At 51.4% G+C, this 19,009-nt stretch overlaps 7 protein-coding genes across 7 annotated transcripts; 3 read left to right on the plus strand and 4 right to left on the minus strand.

Annotated features, from left to right (window-relative positions):
• Positions 1 to 1,411: 1,411 nt before the first annotated feature.
• M431DRAFT_386758 (hypothetical protein) lies at positions 1,412 to 2,231 on the minus strand. Its single transcript, XM_024914758.1, has one exon. It carries the CDS (start codon positions 1,974 to 1,976, stop codon positions 1,494 to 1,496), a length of 483 nt encoding a protein of 160 aa, XP_024776479.1. The 5' UTR covers positions 1,977 to 2,231; the 3' UTR covers positions 1,412 to 1,493.
• A 379-nt stretch (positions 2,232 to 2,610) lies between these two features.
• On the plus strand, positions 2,611 to 2,916 carry M431DRAFT_493278 (hypothetical protein; the record flags this gene model as incomplete). The annotated part of the gene is made up of 1 exon (XM_024917095.1): positions 2,611 to 2,916. One exon carries the CDS (start codon positions 2,611 to 2,613, stop codon positions 2,914 to 2,916), a length of 306 nt encoding a protein of 101 aa, XP_024776480.1.
• On the minus strand, positions 2,684 to 3,707 carry M431DRAFT_386754 (hypothetical protein). Its single transcript, XM_024914757.1, has one exon. The coding sequence runs from the start codon at positions 3,432 to 3,434 to the stop codon at positions 2,913 to 2,915; it is 522 nt and encodes a 173-aa protein (XP_024776481.1). The 5' UTR covers positions 3,435 to 3,707; the 3' UTR covers positions 2,684 to 2,912.
• A 2,119-nt stretch (positions 3,708 to 5,826) lies between these two features.
• M431DRAFT_3916 (hypothetical protein) lies at positions 5,827 to 7,770 on the plus strand (the record flags this gene model as incomplete). Its single annotated transcript, XM_024914800.1, has 1 exon — positions 5,827 to 7,770. The coding sequence occupies one exon, from the start codon at positions 5,827 to 5,829 to the stop codon at positions 7,768 to 7,770; it is 1,944 nt and encodes a 647-aa protein (XP_024776482.1).
• Positions 7,771 to 9,529: 1,759 nt separating this feature from the next.
• M431DRAFT_480442 (hypothetical protein) lies at positions 9,530 to 12,502 on the minus strand (the record flags this gene model as incomplete). The annotated part of the gene is made up of 3 exons (XM_024915869.1): positions 9,530 to 9,622; positions 9,693 to 12,293; positions 12,350 to 12,502. 3 exons carry the CDS (start codon positions 12,500 to 12,502, stop codon positions 9,530 to 9,532), a joined length of 2,847 nt encoding a protein of 948 aa, XP_024776483.1.
• Positions 12,503 to 13,926: 1,424 nt separating this feature from the next.
• Positions 13,927 to 14,821, minus strand: M431DRAFT_3918 (hypothetical protein; the record flags this gene model as incomplete). The annotated part of the gene is made up of 2 exons (XM_024914801.1): positions 13,927 to 14,490; positions 14,567 to 14,821. 2 exons carry the CDS (start codon positions 14,819 to 14,821, stop codon positions 13,927 to 13,929), a joined length of 819 nt encoding a protein of 272 aa, XP_024776484.1.
• A 1,873-nt stretch (positions 14,822 to 16,694) lies between these two features.
• M431DRAFT_112137 (hypothetical protein) lies at positions 16,695 to 18,931 on the plus strand (the record flags this gene model as incomplete). Its single annotated transcript, XM_024911820.1, has 9 exons — positions 16,695 to 17,048; positions 17,285 to 17,324; positions 17,383 to 17,552; positions 17,627 to 17,634; positions 17,689 to 17,838; positions 17,894 to 18,152; positions 18,214 to 18,256; positions 18,310 to 18,539; positions 18,626 to 18,931. 9 exons carry the CDS (start codon positions 16,695 to 16,697, stop codon positions 18,788 to 18,790), a joined length of 1,419 nt encoding a protein of 472 aa, XP_024776485.1. The 3' UTR covers positions 18,791 to 18,931.
• Positions 18,932 to 19,009: the final 78 nt, after the last annotated feature.

Genomic DNA, 19,009 nt, shown 5'->3' on the forward strand with positions numbered 1-19,009 from the left:
AGACCAATCTCGGCACTCCGTGGCTGTTCGATGAAGTCATGCTATCCACTCGGATCTGGCGAGTCTACTGTACGGCGAGGGAGCTTGCTTTGTGTTTCGAACACCTTGTTGTCATCTTGGTTGCCGTGTGCGTTCGTGCGTTGTTTTCCCTTTGGAGGGGTCGGTAAGCCAAAAGTCAGCAGAGGGGCGGGGAAGGGCAGCAGTCAAGAGGCGGGTCTGCATAAGAGGGATGTCGAGATGGTGTCGAGGGAAAACGAGAGCGATGGGCGAGGCAAGAGACGATGGCTTGACTATTGTAAGCGCATTGCTGGTGCGTTTCACGCCTCGCTGGCGGTCGGTGTACTTTTGCTGGCAGCGGTACGAGAACTCCGTAGAAGCGGCGGGAAAGGCGCGGTAGCAGTACGAGTCTGTAACTTGCATCGGTGAGGCCCGAGATAGAGGGGCACGGAGCTGGAGGAGTCAGAGGAAGAGTTGCGCCTCGTTGCAATGCAATTGCACGCGTGGCCGTTGCCGGCGAAATGAGCTGACTCTAGCCCGGCGGCGAATGAAGAAATTCGCTCTCGCGTGTGATAGCGCAACAAGACAGTGCAAGAAGATGCATTTACCAAAGAGCAAGAGAGCCAGAGAGAGACTGGACGGGAAAGTGAAGTCGGGCCCTTTTTGGCGGGTTGGTTGGGCAGGCTTGCCTTGTGGAGGTACTTGGCCCATGTACCATATCCGGGGTCTTGGGAAAAAAAGATCAAGGGATCCATCCACTCGAACATTAACCATCGCCCCTAGCGAGTGATGAATCTCGTGCCTGGATTCGGGGGATTTCGAGACGAGACTACGCCATCCCAGTGGGGGTTTCTAGGGACTTCCGTTTTAGACTGTGCGCGAGTCTGCGGCCCGTGCTAAATGAAGGCCAAGGGACGGAACATGGAATTCCCTCCCATGGCGCTGCGTGCACACTAGACTAGGCGGTACTAGCAGATTGAGAGTATCAGGGTAGGCGGCTCAGTTGGGCTAGTACGAAGTACACCATGAGCGCTACGGCTAGCAGTGCTACCTCACCTCTGGACCTGATGCAGCAATCCAGATTGCTTCCATTACACAGTGCTGGACTGGGGCAGCGAGGATTATCGCTCAACAAAGGGATGGAGATGGACCAGCACAGCACAGCGCATCCAAGCCAAACCACCTGTCATATTCCACCGTCACTTGCGCGCAGTAGCGCATACGGACTGCATTAGGAGCTGGTGGGACGGAGGCCAGGCGGAGGTGAGAGCCAGCGACCGACTTCTCACCTCGTTTCTTTTTCCATTTTGGCCACGCCCACCCCTTTTGTGACCTCCGTCGCTCTTCGCAAGCCGCGAACTAACCCAACACCGCATGCGGCCCCGACGACCTCCCACCAACTACCAGGCAGTCGTAATATTACAGTATTTCCTTTCTTTTTTTCTCTTTTACGAGCCTGCTATTTTGGACTTTCTTTGTTTTGTGCTGTATTGTGCCTAACTCTTCTTCGACTTTGGCAGGCAGCGGTCCGCAAAAGCATGGATCACGGAATAATCCGCTCGGCCCTGGCCAGCCTTGAGAACGACATTCGATGCCACCATGCCTAACCGGACGAAATGACTCTGGCCTCTCAACCGTTCGAAACTGCTCTCCGTTTTTTCCCTCTCTGTGCTCTTTGCTCCTAGCGCTGGTCGCTCTTTGTACCTCTGGGGTTGGGGGTGACTGAGTACCGGTACCCAGCTGTCTGGTGCGGCGTCAATGAGCAGGGGTCTCTCTCCAACCCCAGGGGCGCCATCCAATTGGCGGCGACCCCTGGAGCATGTCTCGTCTAGGCAAGCAGAGCAAATAGCCGTGGGTGCTGTATTGTTGCCCAAGTGCCGCCTTTTCTCCAAGCGAACAAACGGAGCGAATAGCAGGCTACGGAATGGCGTTCCGAGTACGGAGTACGGAGAGCACATCCGTGTTGGACCCCGTTCCATGCCTTGCCTTTGGTAAATGAGCAATATGCAGCCAGCTCAATTCGACTCTTGCTCACTGCTTCTTGTTCCGTTCATTCTTTGTGAAAGTGGCTATCAACACCCCAGCAATTGAGCTGTTCAAGGATCAGAAGGAGATGCGGAGGAACCACCACATGACTTGTCTTCCTTGTGCTTCTCGCAGTTGCTACTACCGCTATGTTTCTACAATGCCTGCTGCTATCGCCACTGCTATCATCACAGGTCCGTTCTTGAAATATTGATCTACCAATACTATCACCGTGCATTTGAATCTGGGGCACGGCACGCTGGATAGCCAATCCCTTTTTCTTTCAATTCCTTTCCAGCACTCCTATTGCCAATCAAAGGGTCGACAAACAGGGGAATGCGACAATTCGTTGACTTGGATACCCCAAGATCCAGGACAACTACGTGGCCCCATGAATAATTATAGAAGGTGTACGGAGTATGGAGTAGCATTAACCTCACCCGCTACTGGTATCTTATCGAGTGTCATCCCACACTACAAGGGGTTACCCTGTTAGCTTGGGTCGTTTGCCGTCTCTCGTTTCTTTTCCCAGTGGCCAGCTGCGCTAAGGCAACGTTTGGGTGCTTGTACAGGTACGGTATAACCAGCATGTCAGCTGGTGGCAAAAGGCGCTCTCAATTGTTCATCGTCTGTCTGGGCTGGAGTACCTTGGATGCGGCCCCGGCTCGCTCTTTGGTCGGAGCCGGTGGAATGGCAAATGAAACGGAGATATACCGGCAACACGGCCGTGCGATTGGAAGGCCGAGGAAACGCTTAATTGGGCAGGACAAAGAAAAGCAGATGAAAAAGTTTTCCGATTCCATTGTCCTAGTGGCGCTGCGATGTGGCACTTGGCTGCGTGACAGGCTGTCATGTTGCGCCGCTGAGGTACTGCTAGTGCAGACGGGCATCTAGCGGCAGCAATGCAAAGTGCAAAGGCTGGGCTTTTTGCACTGGCTGGCTTCTGAAGTTTGCAGACTGACAAACATTGGGCCCTTGGTTGGGGATAAGGCCGCGGTGCAACTGGAATGACCAATACGAAGACTGTCCGCCACCAGCGCCGAAAAAAGTCGACGGTGATTAATAAGAAACCACCTGCACCAAGCGGCAGACCCCCTCTTGCACGCCATTCGATTCGATTGCGATATCTCATGCCTAGCCGCTGCAGGGCATCGAGCCAGACGACAGACGTGGCAAGACGAGACGACTAGTCGGGCATAACAATACGACGGTGATGAAATAAAACATACGACTATGCTGCACAGGCCGGCTGCTGGACTGGACACTGGACTGGGCTGGACGGGGAATGGCAATGGCAATGGCACCTCGGCCGTTTCACGCCTGATGCTCGGGCTGCCTTTGGCATCTTTCGCCCTTTGGCGTTTTGCGGTTTGGCTGATTGGCCGTCTGCCTCCCTTCCAGAGGCCTTCCATCTCCCCTTAGTCATGGTCCGAATCCCGCCCTTTGTGTTTTGAGGCGCGGCGTTTGGCCTCGGGCTTGCATAGTGACCATGCAAGGGCTGGTCGCTACGGAGAGCAACTTACGGTGTACCCACATCAGACTGGACGCTCTTCGCTCTGTACGAGTCCCAGCACTGTCCACACGTCCACACCTCTCAGCACACACAATTGGAAGGGTGAGCGTGAGCATGCCAGCAGCCGCCCAGGACGCACAGTGTGGTGTCCCAAAAGGGTCTCCGTCTTCCCCCACGCCTCACCCTCACCCTCACCCTCAACCAGCCCAGCGTGGCCGGGATGTTCAGGTACTCGTACATGTGCCTGCAAGTACCGTGACCTGTTGCTAAGCTGCCCCCCCCCTGTGCAGGTGGCTTGAGGTGAACCAGCGAGTATGTCGCCCCCTCCGGGAGCCCCAGCGTTGTGGTTGTTGTTCCCATTGAAGTTGAGTTGAGGCCATGCGTCAGCGCCGATAGCGCCTTCAGCGGCTTTTGCCTGGGCTTTTTGCCAGTCGAGCGCCGTGTGATGCCGTACCCACACACCTTTCTTTTGAACTTTTTTTTTTTTTCTTTTTTCTTTTTTTATGGCTTGATGGATGTTTCTTTTGTTGCCTTGCCGCGTGATAGTGTAAGGAAGTACCTACTCCGTACATACAAGTGGCCAACAAAGCCCATGTACTTGGCTACCTTCAAGGAAGGTTGGTTAGTGGTACCATCCATGGAGGTAATATTACTGCTGCCGGGCAAGTATTCCGCACTCGTAGCGCCACTCACGCTGTACGAGCAGGTGCCCGTCCGAGTATAGTACTCGTAATACTCTGCATCAAATGCAAATTCAATTTCAAATGGATGTACAGTAATGGAACCAGACATCAAATAACTTCGAGTGTCGCAGTAGCTGCTCCCTCCATCCCTCCCTCGGCGCTGCACCGGAGAGGCGTGTACCGGTACATGCGCCCATATGCACGGAGTACCGTCCTCGCTGTGCGCTGGATCATGGCCCCTACCGGTAGCGCCCTGGCTGCTGCCGCATTTGCACCGTCAGAAAAGGTGCCAGCCCAGGTACCCGCTACCTCGCTCTCCCCGGCCTCAAGCCCGCATTGCCACGCTGCCACGCCAACTCTTGGGCGCCCACCGCCAGGTATGCGGTACTTCAGGCACACCTAAGATTGCAGTCCTCCCTCCGCGAGGCCACTAAAGCGCTAGCCCTTCAGGAGGTCTCTTGGGCCTGCATGCGCCAGTGCTGGGTGACCTCGTACATGTACTTGTGTCGTTAGGCCCGAGTACAGGTACCGGTTCAGGTACCGGCCATGCCTTGTTGCCATGCCTCTACCTCCTAGGCTCTCCCCCATACCTGACGAGTAAAGGTACCTCCGGATCCTGGATATATGTCCCTGCCATCCTCGTGCCATCTCCGTTTCCCAGGGTCCCGTCTTTCCGCTCCTTTTTCTTTTTGCTAGCAACTAGATTAGTCCTGCTGCAAGACGCCTCCTACAAGTACAAGACTTGACTAATTGTCCTCCATACTTTTCCTCTTCCTTCTTTTTTCCTTCTCTTCTTCTACCCTCCCCCCCGTCTCTTCTTCTTCTCTTCTTTTCATCTCACATCCATCTCTCGTCTCTCGGTCTCCTCGTCTCTCAACCACCTCTCTTTACTGCTTGCTGCATATACACCACCTTCACTTGGCGTATCCTTGTGCTTGTGCTTGACTTTCACCTTTCACCAAGGCTCCTTTCTTCGAACCCGGCTTTGTCTTGTTAGCGAGAATTGCCTAACAGCGAATTCGTTTTGAATTGGACTGGGTTTCTTTCAGCCTTACATCTGGCGGATCAATTTAGAAATCAAGGGGACAAAAGGAACAATACCGAGAACCGGACCTATCCTCAACCGCATATCATATCTACCTTACCTTGCTTTATACACTCAACAAAGTACGTATACACACGTTCAACAAAGCCAACCTCCAGCCCAATCGGCATTCAGCTCTCGACTGTACCATCTCCGGCACTTGGACGGCGCCCCGCCCCTGAAAGAGACGTCCTTTCTTTGTGGGCTTGCTGGACACTCAAAGAGCCAAGGCGTGGTAACCTTGAGTGGTCGATTGGATCTGCTGATAACTGCCTCTTTTCTTTGAATCGGTTACGCTTTTCATGAGAGGCTTGGCGTAAGACCTGGTACAAGATAAATGCTAACCATCAGCTCTTTACAGTCGAGGTCATACACTCACTAGAACAAGCTCTTCTCGCCTTTACCAAACTAGAAGCGGCTTCATTCACACCACGCTGATACTAGCAGCTACCGGAACTACAACACTTCGCATAGAACTATAGAACTCTCGATTTCGAAGCCGTCACATTTCAACAACCGCAAAGATGGTACCGGAGCAGGAGACAGGAGGATCGATAGAGCGATCCCGAAGGCAGTTGTCAACCTCGGCCCCCTGCCCACCCAAGAACGACGCAGAGCCTATAAAGGAGTCCGAAGTCGCTCCAGTGAGCCAGGAGGAGACGGCACAGGAGATTGCACAATCATCACAGGTCTCGCCTCGACAGTGTCAGGCCCCTGAGTCTGCACCCCTAACCCGCAATCCCTCGTCAGACTCTGCCATCTCTGTGGGCGCTTCAGCCGCCTCCAGCCCAGAGCCTAGCCTTCCATCTTCATTGCACACGCTACCTCTGGAACCTCCCGTCACAAGGGCTACGCTGAGCGAGCTAGACGTTTCCAAGATCATTCACAACCCCAAGCTTCGCCACGACATCAACTTCGACCCAGAGCTTCACTTCCGCCCCAATCTGGATGGTGAAAAGGGTCGCAGAAAGCAGGACAAGGCAAATCAGTTCTGGAAGACGCTGAAGCAGGAGCTGTCAGAGTTTATCATCGACAGGCCTACATTCATTTACAAGCATGGCGAGACCGACGAGTGGACTTTGCCCATCCTGCTGAAGGCCGTCAAGGACATCATCCAGACGCTGGTTCCCCAGCGAGACCGCCAATTCCTGGATGAAGGCCTCAACGTCGAGCTCCTCATGCAGCAGTTCCACAAGGGCGTTGCCGATCTGGAGAAGCTTGCCCTGTGGCTCTCACGTGTGCTGAAATCGCACTGCGCGCCCATGCGTGATGAGTGGGTTGACACCATGTACAACCAGCTGAGCAGTGGAAACCGAAACATGGACCTCGACGAGCTGGTTACTGGCATGCGCAGCCTGCTCAGCGTTCTCGAGGCCATGAAGCTGGACGTGGCAAACCATCAGATTCGCTGCCTGCGACCCGTCCTGATCGAGGATACCACTCATTTCGAGCAAAAGTTCTTCGTCAAGAGGATGGAATCTGGCAAGACAGACATCAGCATGTCAAGGCAGTGGTATAAGGAGGCCGAGCAGGCCTACACCGACAGCCGATCTCATCCTACACAGTCATTTGGCGATATGGGTGTCTTCTTCGAGGCCCTTTCAAGGCTCATGCTCCCCTCGGCTTGGGACGAACGCCTCCCCAACACATTCCTCTTTGACGAGGAGCGGCTGATGAAGCTAAGGGCCGACGTTCTGGATGCCATCAACCTGGAGGTGTGCATGCGTGTCTATGAGGACTTTGAGAAGATGAGCCGCCGATCTACCCCCTCGGCTCCCTCATCCGAAGCGTCTTCCCACGTCGAGGACATCATGGATCGATTTGACTTCAACACACCACCATCTATTTCTCGGCCATCAAGCGTCGTCCACAGCGCAGCTGGATCTGCTTCTTCATCTCCTCGATCCTCATTCGTCGTTCCCTCCTATGTCGCCCCCCGACAGGACTCCCAGACCAAGGCCCGTGAGCTGTTTCATACCCTGGTCGCACTGCTGCAGACATCGCCACCTGCAAGCCAGCCCTCTGCACGATGGCAGATGATGGCTCCATCAATGGCGTTGCAAATCTTCCGATTTGTCAACCTGCCAGCCACCGCCTTGCCAGAGCTGGAGGCTAGATTGTCTGCCGCCCTTGGCGATGTCGACGCTTGCTTCTACCGAGACGTCGAAGAGAACTTCCTCGGCCGCCTGATGGCTGATCTTGGCCACCGCGTGCGCGAATTCAAGGGGCTCTCTGGAGTTGCCCTGTTCTCCATGGCAACTGGCGTCCGTGTCCCGAGCCGCCGCCCCGGCTCAGCGGATCGCGAATCCGATGGCCTTTCACGGGAGCCCTACGACGAGGCCAGCCTTGACGACATTGCTACCAGACTGGCACACCTTGGCATCCTTCACTGGCGCGTTTGGTCTCAGTTGGCGTATGCCGACGATGTCGACCAGATGGCGGTCGATGACGAGGCGATGCAAATCTAAGCTTTTGCATCTTGCTTTGAGAAATGCATTACACCAATGCTTATACACTAGAACACACACACCTCCTGATACGCATACACGACATGTACAGCCCATTTGAGCATTTTCAGCAGTTTTCTCTCCCCCCATTGCGCTAGACTCGCGACTCTTCCTCCTTGCAGGTTTTTGCGCACACACTGCTTTATCATCTTATCCCTATTTAATTCGCACCTGCTTGCCATCTTAATCTCGGAACTTTGGATTGTTTTTACTGTTTTTGTTTATGAATATGGCGTTTACTGGAACCGGGGAGGAGGCTCCAACAGTGAATTGAGTTCTTTTTGGTCCACTCGTATTGTTACGTTTTGCTCGATACCAAAGGGGCTGTTTTATGTTCATCTTTTGTTTCGGCTTTTTTAATTCATGTTCAAGATCATGATTTCTTATTGTTTTTATTTATTTTTGGTGTTTGGTTGCGAAGAACGCCTGCTTGTTTACCAGCAGCTAGAAATCTTTTTACATAGAGTGGTGGATCCTCCTCATAGAATGTGAGAGAGGCGGAGGAAAAGAAGGAAGAGCTTTTTTGTTGCACACGGAAGAGTAATACAAAGACAAGACAAGCAAAAGTGTTAGATCAGTACACTAGACCGTTGAATCTTATCAAATACCTAATTCAAAGTCTTTTTCCATGATTGTTGTGAATGTGTAAGATCAACTTGAATACCTCCTATACTAAGACAACTCACAAAGTCTCTATTCTGCGTCTTTGTCACCGTTTCTCGTCTGGTTTCTCTCTATTTACCTGAATACTATAATGGGTATGCAATCTATTTTCAATGTCGGTAGGTCAGTTACCTATCAGAGAAAACGGACTTGTTTCTTTTTTTAAGCTCTTCCTTAACTTTACTTGGTAAGAAATACCACCTTACCTATGCTCACGTTTTCTCCCCGGGTTTAAAAAACCAGTGGGCAGTCTTGTCTCGCTGCTTTGGGCTTTTCGACCAATAGGGTGCAAGGCTGCTTCCTAATGCAGATAAAAAAGAAGGACTTCTTTTGTAAAAGGTACAGTGGGGGGTACTTGTACAGTACAACGTTTGTACTTGCGTGTGTGCGAAAGATCAATTGTAACTAGTTACTACCTAAGTCTTTAGGACTTAAATGTCTGTAGGAATAAGATTACAGATAGATGGTCAGGGATTCGGAATTGAAGCTGAAAACCATGCGATTGGATCAATCTCGAGCTGTAAAAAGATTCGAAAGGGGCGGCATTCGTTCTTAACAAATGACTGACTACAGGACGGGAGGGTCATCTTAGAAGGACGTCCATTTCCTCTGATGAAAATAAATGAACAAGGTTTTTTTTGTATTATTGAAAATAAACAATTGATCTAGTTAGTTTAGTTTATTCATCCAACCACCTTTCTTTTTTCAAATATATTCGTTATCCAAAAAAATCACAGGCTCCCCTTGTATGCCGTGAACAAATCTATCCTGGAGACAACAGATAAAAACACCCAAGATGATAGTAGCCGTGGTTCTGCAGGAACCAGACCACGCGGGATGATCCCAGGTCGAGAGACGTGAGTTTATGAAGAAACAGCGGGCTTAAACCATCCATATAGAGCCAAGAAGCAGATCGAAGCAAAAGCCAACCCCGAGTTAGTATTCATATACAAGAAGATTAAAAGATGAAGATGGGTAAAAGATGGCATGGCAAGAGACGCTTGATAGGACATGAAAAGAGGTGTCAAAGGGTCATTAGACCAAGGCTGGCGGCGGATTATCGTGGGCTTGGAGGAGCATTGCTTGCTGCCTGGCTCTTTTTCAGCCGGATATACTCCTCTTCTAGCTTTCGGTACTTGGCGCGTTCCTCCTGTAAACGACATCATTGTTAGTACTGTATCTTGTGCTAGATTACCATAGGCTTTTGTCAGTACACGTACCTTGATATCCTCGTGGAACCTCTTCCGTTCCTCTCTCATCGATGTCCTGAACTGCTCGCTGAGCAGAGCTGCTCCGGCGCCAACCTTTGTTACGCCTCCCTGGGAAACGCCCACCTTGAATCGTTCGCTGTCGAGGTCCTCCTGCAGCCTTGCAATCAACTGTCGAGACTTCTCCAGATCCGCCTCTAAGCTGGCCTTGGCAGAGATTGCCTCGTCGGCCTTTTGCTCGAGGTCAATCTTCTCGCGCTCCGCTCCGATCGTCTCCTTGGTAATCGCCTCTAGGTCTTGTACAGTTCCCGCCAACTCCTTCTTGAGCCTTTCTACCTGGCCAGTCAGCTTGACGACTTCTTCCTGGTTGCTCAGAGCCGCTGCATCTGCCGCACGCTCGGCGCGACTACCATATGCGCCATCCAGCTCCGCCCTGGCAAATGTGAGCTCCGTCTTGATTTCCACCAGCGTCATATTGAGCTGCTCCAGATCCGCATCCTTTTGAGCAATTTCCTTCTCCTTGTCCGTGTGGCTTGCCTTGATATTTTCCACCTCTTGCTGAAGAGCTCTGGCCATTTCTTCGGCCGCTGCCTTCTCCTTGGAGGCGCCATCAAGCTGTGAGCTTAGCTCGATGAATTTCTTATTCTCAGCTTCCAGCGCAGCAATCTGGGCCTCATATGATCCTCCTCTTTCGTTGTGCGCTTGAAGGTCAGCTCCCAGAGACCTGATTTGCGCGTCTCGTGACTGGATCTCTGCCTCAAGAGATCCAATGTTTGAATTGTGGCCTTGGATCTTATCCTCCAGAGATTCGATGTGGGTGCTGCGTGCTTGAATTTCGCTCTCCAGCGACTCGACTCGGACACTATGTGCGAGCACCTCAGCCTGTAGGGATTCTGCTCGTGTGCTGTGCGTATGAATTTCCGCCTCGAGAGCCTCGATGCGATCATTACGAGCCTGGATTTCTCCCTCAAGAGAATCGACCCGGGCTTTGTGCGCTTGGGCCTCAGCCTCGAGGGACTCTGCCCTAGCAATGTTTTCTTCAACCTCGGAATCAAGAGCTTCTAATTTTGCGTCTCGCTCCTCGATGGCAGCTTGGTGGGATTCGATCTGTGCGTGTAGCGTAGCAAGCTCGGCTTCCAGGGACCCTATCTTGGCAGTATGCTTGTGTAACTCCTCTTCGCTGATGCCGGATGATGATCCCTGGGCCTTTTCAAGATCCTGTAGAGCATCGGCCAACATAGTCTGAGCGTCCATGGCATCCTTTTCAGCCCGTTCAAGCAAGAAGCGTGTCTGGTCCAGCTCCTCCTGCCTTCTCTCAATCTCCTCGTCCTTTTCGGCGTCGGTCTTGTTGTTGAGCTCACGCTGCTGTTTGATCTGTCTCTTGAGCACAGACTTTTGGTCCTTCAACGTCGAGGCTCGAGAGAAAAGCCAGTCAACCTTGGATTCAAAGGCATACAGGTTGTAAGCTTCGTCTGCGTCAAATGCATCATCATCAGATGTATCATCGTCATCAACCAATCCCTTTTCTGCCCGCTGTCTTCGGCGCTCCTCGTTTTGCTGCTTCTTTGCAGCAAACCCGGATTGCATTCTATTCCATAGACCCACCAAGACGGCCTCAATCCGCTCAGCACCGTCGTCTAGGAGGTAGTTATTGCCGCCGCTGCTGTTTCCGCCGCCGTTACTGATGAAAGATTCCTGTTCTGCTTGCACAGCGACAAGGCCACTCTCAAGGTAGTCAAGCTGCTTCCTCAGCATGTCTCCAGGCTTTGAATCACCAGCGGCTGATTCTCTGGGAGGGTCCAGGTAGTCGCTGTTCACTTCGGGGTTGAACTTGACGATGGTTTCTCGGAGCGAGAGACTTAGGCTCTCCAATTTCTGCTCCATATCGGCGACAAGATTCACCAATAGTGCATTTTCTTCCTTGGCTTTGTCGATTTCTCCACGAAGGTGGGTAGCCTGCTCTCGGACAGGCGATTTCAATGGTATATCAATAGCCGATTTTAGATGCCCTGTTTGCAGCCCTTGAATGGAATCGAGCTGGTAGAGGCTCGGGTCCTCAAAATAGTCTTCGTCGACAGCTTGAGCCAGACTATCCCGGCTTTGAGAGTAGGTGTACAAGCTTTCGGGGCTGCCAGGAACCTCATTGCTGTTTTGCAGGGCTCGTGCTGCCGCCCTTTTGGATGCCTTGTGGGTAAGCTGGAGGATACCGGCTGTATGCTGAAGTAGACGCCTCTGGGGCCCTATGAGGTTCTTTTCAAGGTTGAAGAGCTCGCGCGACAATTCCTCGCATTTCTTCTCTGTCGTCTCCCTCTCCAGCTCGACTTCCTTAGCTCGGGGGTCATCCAGAAGCTCTTCTTCGGTTTTGCCGGCGGAATAGAGCTTGGCCATGGACACTGCTGCATCTCGATATTTCGATTGGATAGCCAGGTTGGATCTGGTGGACTCTACCCGCTGGCTTAGCAACTGACACTGTTTCTTCAGCTTATCAACCTCTTCTTGAGATAGGATTTCATATTCTTTGCTGTCGGAGAGCGCAGTTTCGGTGAGCAGGTGTACTTGAATCGGATCTTTTAGGTCGGCAAGCGATCCGTTCGGCGCATCGTTGGGATCCATCTGGGACGCGTCAATACTCTAGCCAGCTTGGTGGGAGTGACCGGCGCATAACCTACTGGCTCGAGCTGGTGGTCAGCCTGTTCGTATCCATGGACCCCGTCCTTTCCATATGCCCCTGCCATCGCATGGTCGCCGTTGCTTGAAATTGGCGTATTTACGCTGGACGCCTCGTCGTCGTAGGAGCTTCGCTCCGTCTGATATCCGGTCATGTCTGGCGATCGAATTCGTCACGCGTTGGTTCGTATTAGTACATTAAATGGTGATATGTGAGCTCGAGTTTGTTGATATCGGTTCGTGCGGCTTGGCGTCAAATTCGTCAAGCAGCTGGTGAGGTGTAGCCGAAGCCAAAGCTGAGGTCGTGGAGAACGAGTGTTGGATCTCTGAATGACAGAGTCACCGGCGCAAAGTCGCACTTCAAAAGACTGGCAAGCCCAGGTCCGAAGCCAGAAGCAATTAATCGAAGCTGAGACCAAAAAAAAAGGAGCAAGAGGAAAAAGGAAAGAAAAAGCAAACGACACAATGGCGCAGCGGCAGCGTCTAAGACGACGAGACAGCCGTGATTAGCCAAAGTCAACAGCAGTTGGGAGTTTGCAAGTTGTTGGACCGCAGGCCGGGAGGGGGATAAAAAAGACGGAAAGGAGCTGGTGGCCACAGTTACAGGGCCCAATCGCAGATTACGGTGGACGAGGGATGCCAGGCACAGCAGGCGGAGGCGCTGCACGACAGGCTCTGGCTCTTATTCTGCGGCCCTGGCACCACTATAAAAGGGCCAGCGCTCGAGCCCTGGGGGGAGCTGCAGCCACTGGAACCCGCCCCTCAGCTGCGCATGCAAGGGAACACGCCGTGCCCTTCTCGCAGCCATCAGACGACATCCATCATTGGTCGTGCCAGCGGCGAGTTGCTGTTAGACTCGACGAGGCGTCTTTACCCCTGAAAGCTCGTCCTCTGCCATCCCGCCGCTAGTCCTATCCGAGCAAGGCCTGTGGCTCCGGCTGCCGAGCTATCGGATTGCGGTGCTGAAGCCTCTCTTTTCTTTGCGCTGGTGCACGTTCAGCTTCTGCAAGCCAACAATCCTCTTCATTTCCACATTGTGCGCCTAAATGGCTTCGTGCAGCAGCTCAAACAAGAAAAGGCAGAAAAAGAAAAAAGAAAAAGAAAATTGTGCCTTGCCGCTTGAATGACGCCTTTCCCGCGCCATTGCCACCCCTCGCAGCTAGGCCTGTCTACTTCCATGTACATCCAGTCACTACTCCGAGTAGATGCGGGTACAATTAATTTCCCACGTTTGTCAGATCCCCGAAATGGCCCTATCCACTCTCATTTGAAGATCCTAGGGCTCTGTTGCGTATGCCCACCGCAGTTGCGCAGCAAAGACATTTATTAAAAAAGTCCATGACGGAGCATGTGCGTAAAGTCGAGGGGCCTAGCCTTTCGTGTGACCCTGATTATCTCGGCTGAGAGGCTCCCATATGTCCAACCTCGTACCCTAAATGCATGTGCTAATGCCATTTCAAAAGCGAAGCAATGAGATAGCCCCCAATCGAGATCTGAAACATTTAGCTTAATGTCTTCTATTGTGTGATCGTCATGATCTCGAAGCTGGTAATTTACAGTCAAACGGGTACTAAGCATACTATAACGCTTCTCGAAACTGGTCCATAATCTGTTGGCCCATCGTGCGCCGTCGATCGGCCTGGCCCTCGGCTTGGCTTTGAGCACCAGTTGCCACGGCCGTTGCTGGGGCTTCCCCTTCTAATCTTCGCCTTAATCCTTCAAACTCTGCGCTTCTCCTGTAGGAGCTTGAGCCCACCATCCAACCTGGGAGCCTCCACGTTGTAAAGGATGTGGGCAGCATTCCTGCTCTCCAAGAATATCCTACAACCCAGCCAATCACAGCTCCAAGAACAGAGCCCGGCCACTGCAGCAAAGCTAGGTGAAAGGCAATACCATACTGGTAAGACTTGTCTGATAGCGTGACGCCGGAAAACTGCTCATTTGTAGGTGGCGCTTGAGACGTTGCTATTCGGTACTTGTACATTTGAGGCACCATGGCATGGAATTGTGCCAGAATTGCAAAGATGATTGGTGTAGGCCCGGCCGGCATGTAGTTGAACAAACCCGGAGCTAGGGGTCGGAAAATGGCGAGGATGAGCGGAGGGAATATGGCTGTGAGTAGAGAGGAGATGAGAAGGAATGACTATCAGTTGTCATTGTCAGCAAATCGCATCGCATCGCATTGCAATAGCGGAAAGGATATATAGGATAGATCGTACGGCATATTTTCTTGATCCCCACATGCGCTCAACAGCTCTGAGATTGTACAGCGAGATAGCCGCGAAGAGCACCTCTGTTGAATTGGTGTAACATAATTGGTATGCTAAGAGCCTCCAAAATTGTCGATAGCGAAAAATATGCGTGTCTATCAAGATGTAAAAGTAGTGTTTCGCATCGAAGAGGCTAGCGGCTATCGAGGTCGAAACCAAGCCCAAGACAGTGAGTCTCGTCACTGGGGCATTCGTAAACGTCATGGCTGCGTGTTTGCACTTTTAATCTCCCATGTATCTTAGGCCTTCATACTGGGAGCTTGGGCGAAGAAATGTTGTCTATATTCACAGGACCCAGGTTGGACAGCGCCGCGCGATGCGCCTCGTGCGATAGGGAAGAAGCGCAGTTTTAGAAGAAGAGATGTGTCCAAAATCTGGGAGCTTCGAGGGAGCCGATTAGGTTGGTGCTATCGGAAATGCATACAGAAACGCATTACCACGGAATAGGTTTGCTTTGTCCAAAGGCGCAGCCTCGTGGACTTGGTAATTGGACGAGGTGAAGTTGATGCGACATGGAAGCCATGACGGCAGCTAACATGTGTCACTTTCGAGGTCACGTGGGCAGCTTTGGTATCAACAAAACGTTGCTTTAAGGTCGAACGGAGCCCGGTGGAGCTTCTGCCGACTTTTGCAGAAGAACAGACGGAATAGTGTCCGGGGAATGTGGAGAACTGTCGATGTCAGGCCGACGAGAGAAGATTATCAAAGGATTACTTACTGTCCGAGGGGCTCTCGCTGTGTTCGGCCCGAGTAATAATCGTACCAACGTACAAAGAATTCGGAAAGAAAACCGACATAGGTCGGAATGGTTCCGACCGAGATGTATCAAAGCGAGGAACAGGTTATATCTCGGGACAGTGCGAGATGATGCGCTACATTCCCTTTTACGTGTGGGGATGGCAGATTGATAGGCTAATTGGGGCCTGGCAGCGAGACCTGTACAGTGTCTGAGTCTGTATTCGTACGAGAGAGTCGGTTCATTGTTTGAGCGCTTTCTTCAGGGAATGCCATGTTATCCAGCTTCAACTTCAGATACTATTACCTACTAGGTAGGTGTCTAGGTAGAATAAGGCAACAAGAGTGTCCGGAAGTATATAATGCTCCTAAATTATCCGAGAGCAGCAGCAGATGTTAAAAAACTAATACGGCAACGATAACTTGGCAGGGGGGAATAGTGTCATGTGAAGCAGGTGGTCCAATTCATACATCAAGTTCGTTTCTCTGTAAACATATTCAACAGTATTACGGTATAACCTAGTAGTCTCCAGGGACGGTAACAACAGGAGGTGTATTCTGTACATAAGTAGATATTGGATATTGAAGGTGGTGTCGATGCGGTGTTTACTAGCCGAGGCGGGCTACTATTATTTTCCACTTACTCTTCGCAACCCAAGACAAGCTTTCGTCACCAAATTCTGATTAGTATCCACCATCTCCGAGCCAAAGAGACAAATCAAGCTCAACAATGGCATGATACACAAATGAGGTAGAAAGAAGAAGAAGAAATACGTCAAATGCTTGGTACGCTATGCTCGTCCTAGGGGCTGGCTTAGGCTCCAATAAACCCTGCAACTGCTCTTCTCCAACCCAAGCCTGACCGACAAAAACATTGACGCAATTGCTGCCTCTGTTCCGGCACATGAGTCGAGGCGAAAACCGACGACTAAACTGAAGCGGAAAACGCTCGTTTCTTCCCACCCGCATTTTCTTCGCCCCGCCACGGCTGCTTAGGAATCATTGGCTGGACCGTCGGCGTCTCAAACCGCTGGATTCGCCGCTCAACGCGCCGCGATCCCGCCCGTTCTAGGTTGATCCAATTCCTTTGGGCCATTAAAGACACGCCTGCAGCCGGCCCGGACAATCCAATGCCTCTGGCCAATATAGGGTCGCTGGTGCTGGACAGCGTCGTCTTCCTGCTGCACCTCGTCTATGTGCAGATTGCCCTCTCCCACGCCGAGCCCAGCCAGATCTTCCTCATCCACCTGCTGTCCAGCCTCGGCAATCGCCGTGCCGACAGCGAGAGCCTCGAGTCCCCCCAATGGCCTCCTCGCAGCGTGGTGCCTCTGTAGGCTTCGCCATGCCGTTTGACGGCTACGAGTCGCCCACCGAGGACAACCAGCCCGGGTTTTTCTTTGGACCAACGCCGACGCCTTCTGGAACCACGACGCCGGCGAGGATCTCGATATCTGCTACTACGCAAAATGTCACTACTGTCACGTTCCTTGAGAGGGCTCACCCGCGGTTGCACCGGTTGCAACGGTTGCAGCATGCTCGGCAGCCCCCAAGTCGCGATCCCAGTCCGGATACGTATCAGTCCTCGATTGGGCCCTCTAATCTTGATTCTGTGCTAGATGAGGAGAAGGGCAGCTCATCCCGCAAGGTTGGACTCAAAGACCGCATTGCTTGCTATCAATGGACCTTTTTCACTATGGTATGTTGACGAAGGGGTGACTTATACATGGAGAGCTTATCCAGCACCCCAGCAACTAGGCAATTCGAGAATCGTAGCGAGACGCGGAGGAAACTTATTCTCTATCTGGTTCTTCCAGTGTCTGGTGCTATAGCTACCCCTGAATTCGAAGTACTGGTCAGGTTGGGGTGCTGGATAGCCACTCACTTTAAACACAAATATATACCCAGGCAACCAGCTCACACTCTCACCACTAGACAATGGCGACCGGAGGAGTGGCTAGCGCTCTTCATGGATGTACGGATCATGCTACCCCCGCCCGCGATATTTACCGATATACTAACCTGAATGCAAGTGGTCTACCAAGCCGAGTGGGTGAATGGTTTTGGAGTCTTCTTCTGCCTCCTTAACATTGTGCTCTTCCTCACCAACTGTGTATTACTATCCATGCGATTCTACTTGCGTCCTGGAAGTCTCACCAAATCGTTTACGGATCAAGTAGAGTCCCTGTTTATACCCGCCTTTGTAAGCCTCATCAACCTCAACTCAAGCTCCTGCCATGTTCTCAGTTTCTCAGTAGCTAACTTTTCGTTTGACAGTTTGTCTCGTAAGTAATTGGATGACTATCGAGTATACCACTGTTCTTACCATGTATCTTTAGTATTGCCGTTATTCTCATCAACATATGCCAATTTGGCGTCCCGCATTGTGGTGTCTGGCTCCTTAAAACTTTGCAAATCCTGTTCTGGATATACACCGGCCTGAGCGCCGTTGCTAGTGCCGGGCTGTATCTCATCTTGTGGTCTACACTGTGAGTTTCTCTCTTGATCGCGAATTACAGTCTAGTGTCTCACACAGATCAACAGAATATTCCCAATTCATATGATGACTCCGACTTGGGTTTTCCCTGCGTACCCGCTCATGCTCACAGCACCGTTTGCCTGCAACCTCATCGCTGCTGCTTCCGCCACTGGCCGTATTGACGTGCTATATGCCCCGGCCGTTGCTCTATCGGCTGTTGCAACCCAAGGCACGGGATGTTTGATCTCTCTCATGATATCTGCCGCCTTCATATACCGACTGATGACACAAAAGTTACCCAGAGATTTTCAACGACCTGGTGTTGTAAGTGTTTTAGGGACCTTTGTACCCAGGCTCTAGGTCAAGAGCTAATCATAGTCAACAGTTCATCTCAATTGGGCCATATGCTTTCACCGCTGGATCCCTCGGTCAGTTTATTATTCCCTTTTTAAAGAAGAGAAAACTCTAACTCTCTATAAAGCTCAACTAGGAAGCGAAGCTCGTACTATTTTACCAGCCAACTTTCTCGACACGCAAAACAGCGCCGACATTATCAAGATCATCTCCATTCTCGTGGCCCTTTGGTTCTGGGGTCTTTCCATGTGGTTCTTCCTCGTCTCTATGGGATCTCTATGGAAGTATCTGCATACAGGAAAGGGCATGCCGTTCCAAATGACATGGTGGTCGTTTGTATTTCCAAATACGGCTCTCGTAAGCACCCAACCCCCATGTCACAACCCCTCCCATGACCTTATTTCACGAACCTTGTTTGGCTCATTTGTTTCCTCCTGTTTTAGGTCACCGCAACCGAAATCATGGGGAACATCTTTGAGAGCAGGGGGCTGCAGCTTTTCGGGTGCGCCATGACGATTGCTCTCGTCATTGCATGGATTGCCATTTTTGCAACAATGGTTGCCTGCATCAAGCAGAAGAAGCTGCTCTGGCCGAAATCCAAATCTTAATGGTATTTGTATAGATGTTTATGATTGCTAGAGTTTCACGATACCCCCTCTATGTGTATTTATCTTTTATTTCTTAGCGTTGCGTTTAGATCTCGAAGCTACTCATTCATGGGGAGCAAAAATTATACTTCACATCACTGCAAATCTGCAAATCAAACAAAAAATGCTAAAAGATTTGACAAAAAAAAATATTCAACCGATTCAGACAAACATGAAAAT

The sequence above is a fragment of the Trichoderma harzianum genome (assembly GCF_003025095.1).
Source record: "Trichoderma harzianum CBS 226.95 unplaced genomic scaffold M431scaffold_4, whole genome shotgun sequence".
Taxonomy (NCBI): Eukaryota; Fungi; Ascomycota; class Sordariomycetes; order Hypocreales; family Hypocreaceae; genus Trichoderma; species Trichoderma harzianum.

Excerpts from the sequence above, each read along its gene's own strand:
- M431DRAFT_386754 (XM_024914757.1), bottom strand. The coding sequence starts at position 3,434 with ATGGAAGGCCTCTGGAAGGGAGGCAGACGGCCAATCAGCCAAACCGCA.
- M431DRAFT_386758 (XM_024914758.1), bottom strand. The coding sequence starts at position 1,976 with ATGGAACGGGGTCCAACACGGATGTGCTCTCCGTACTCCGTACTCGGA.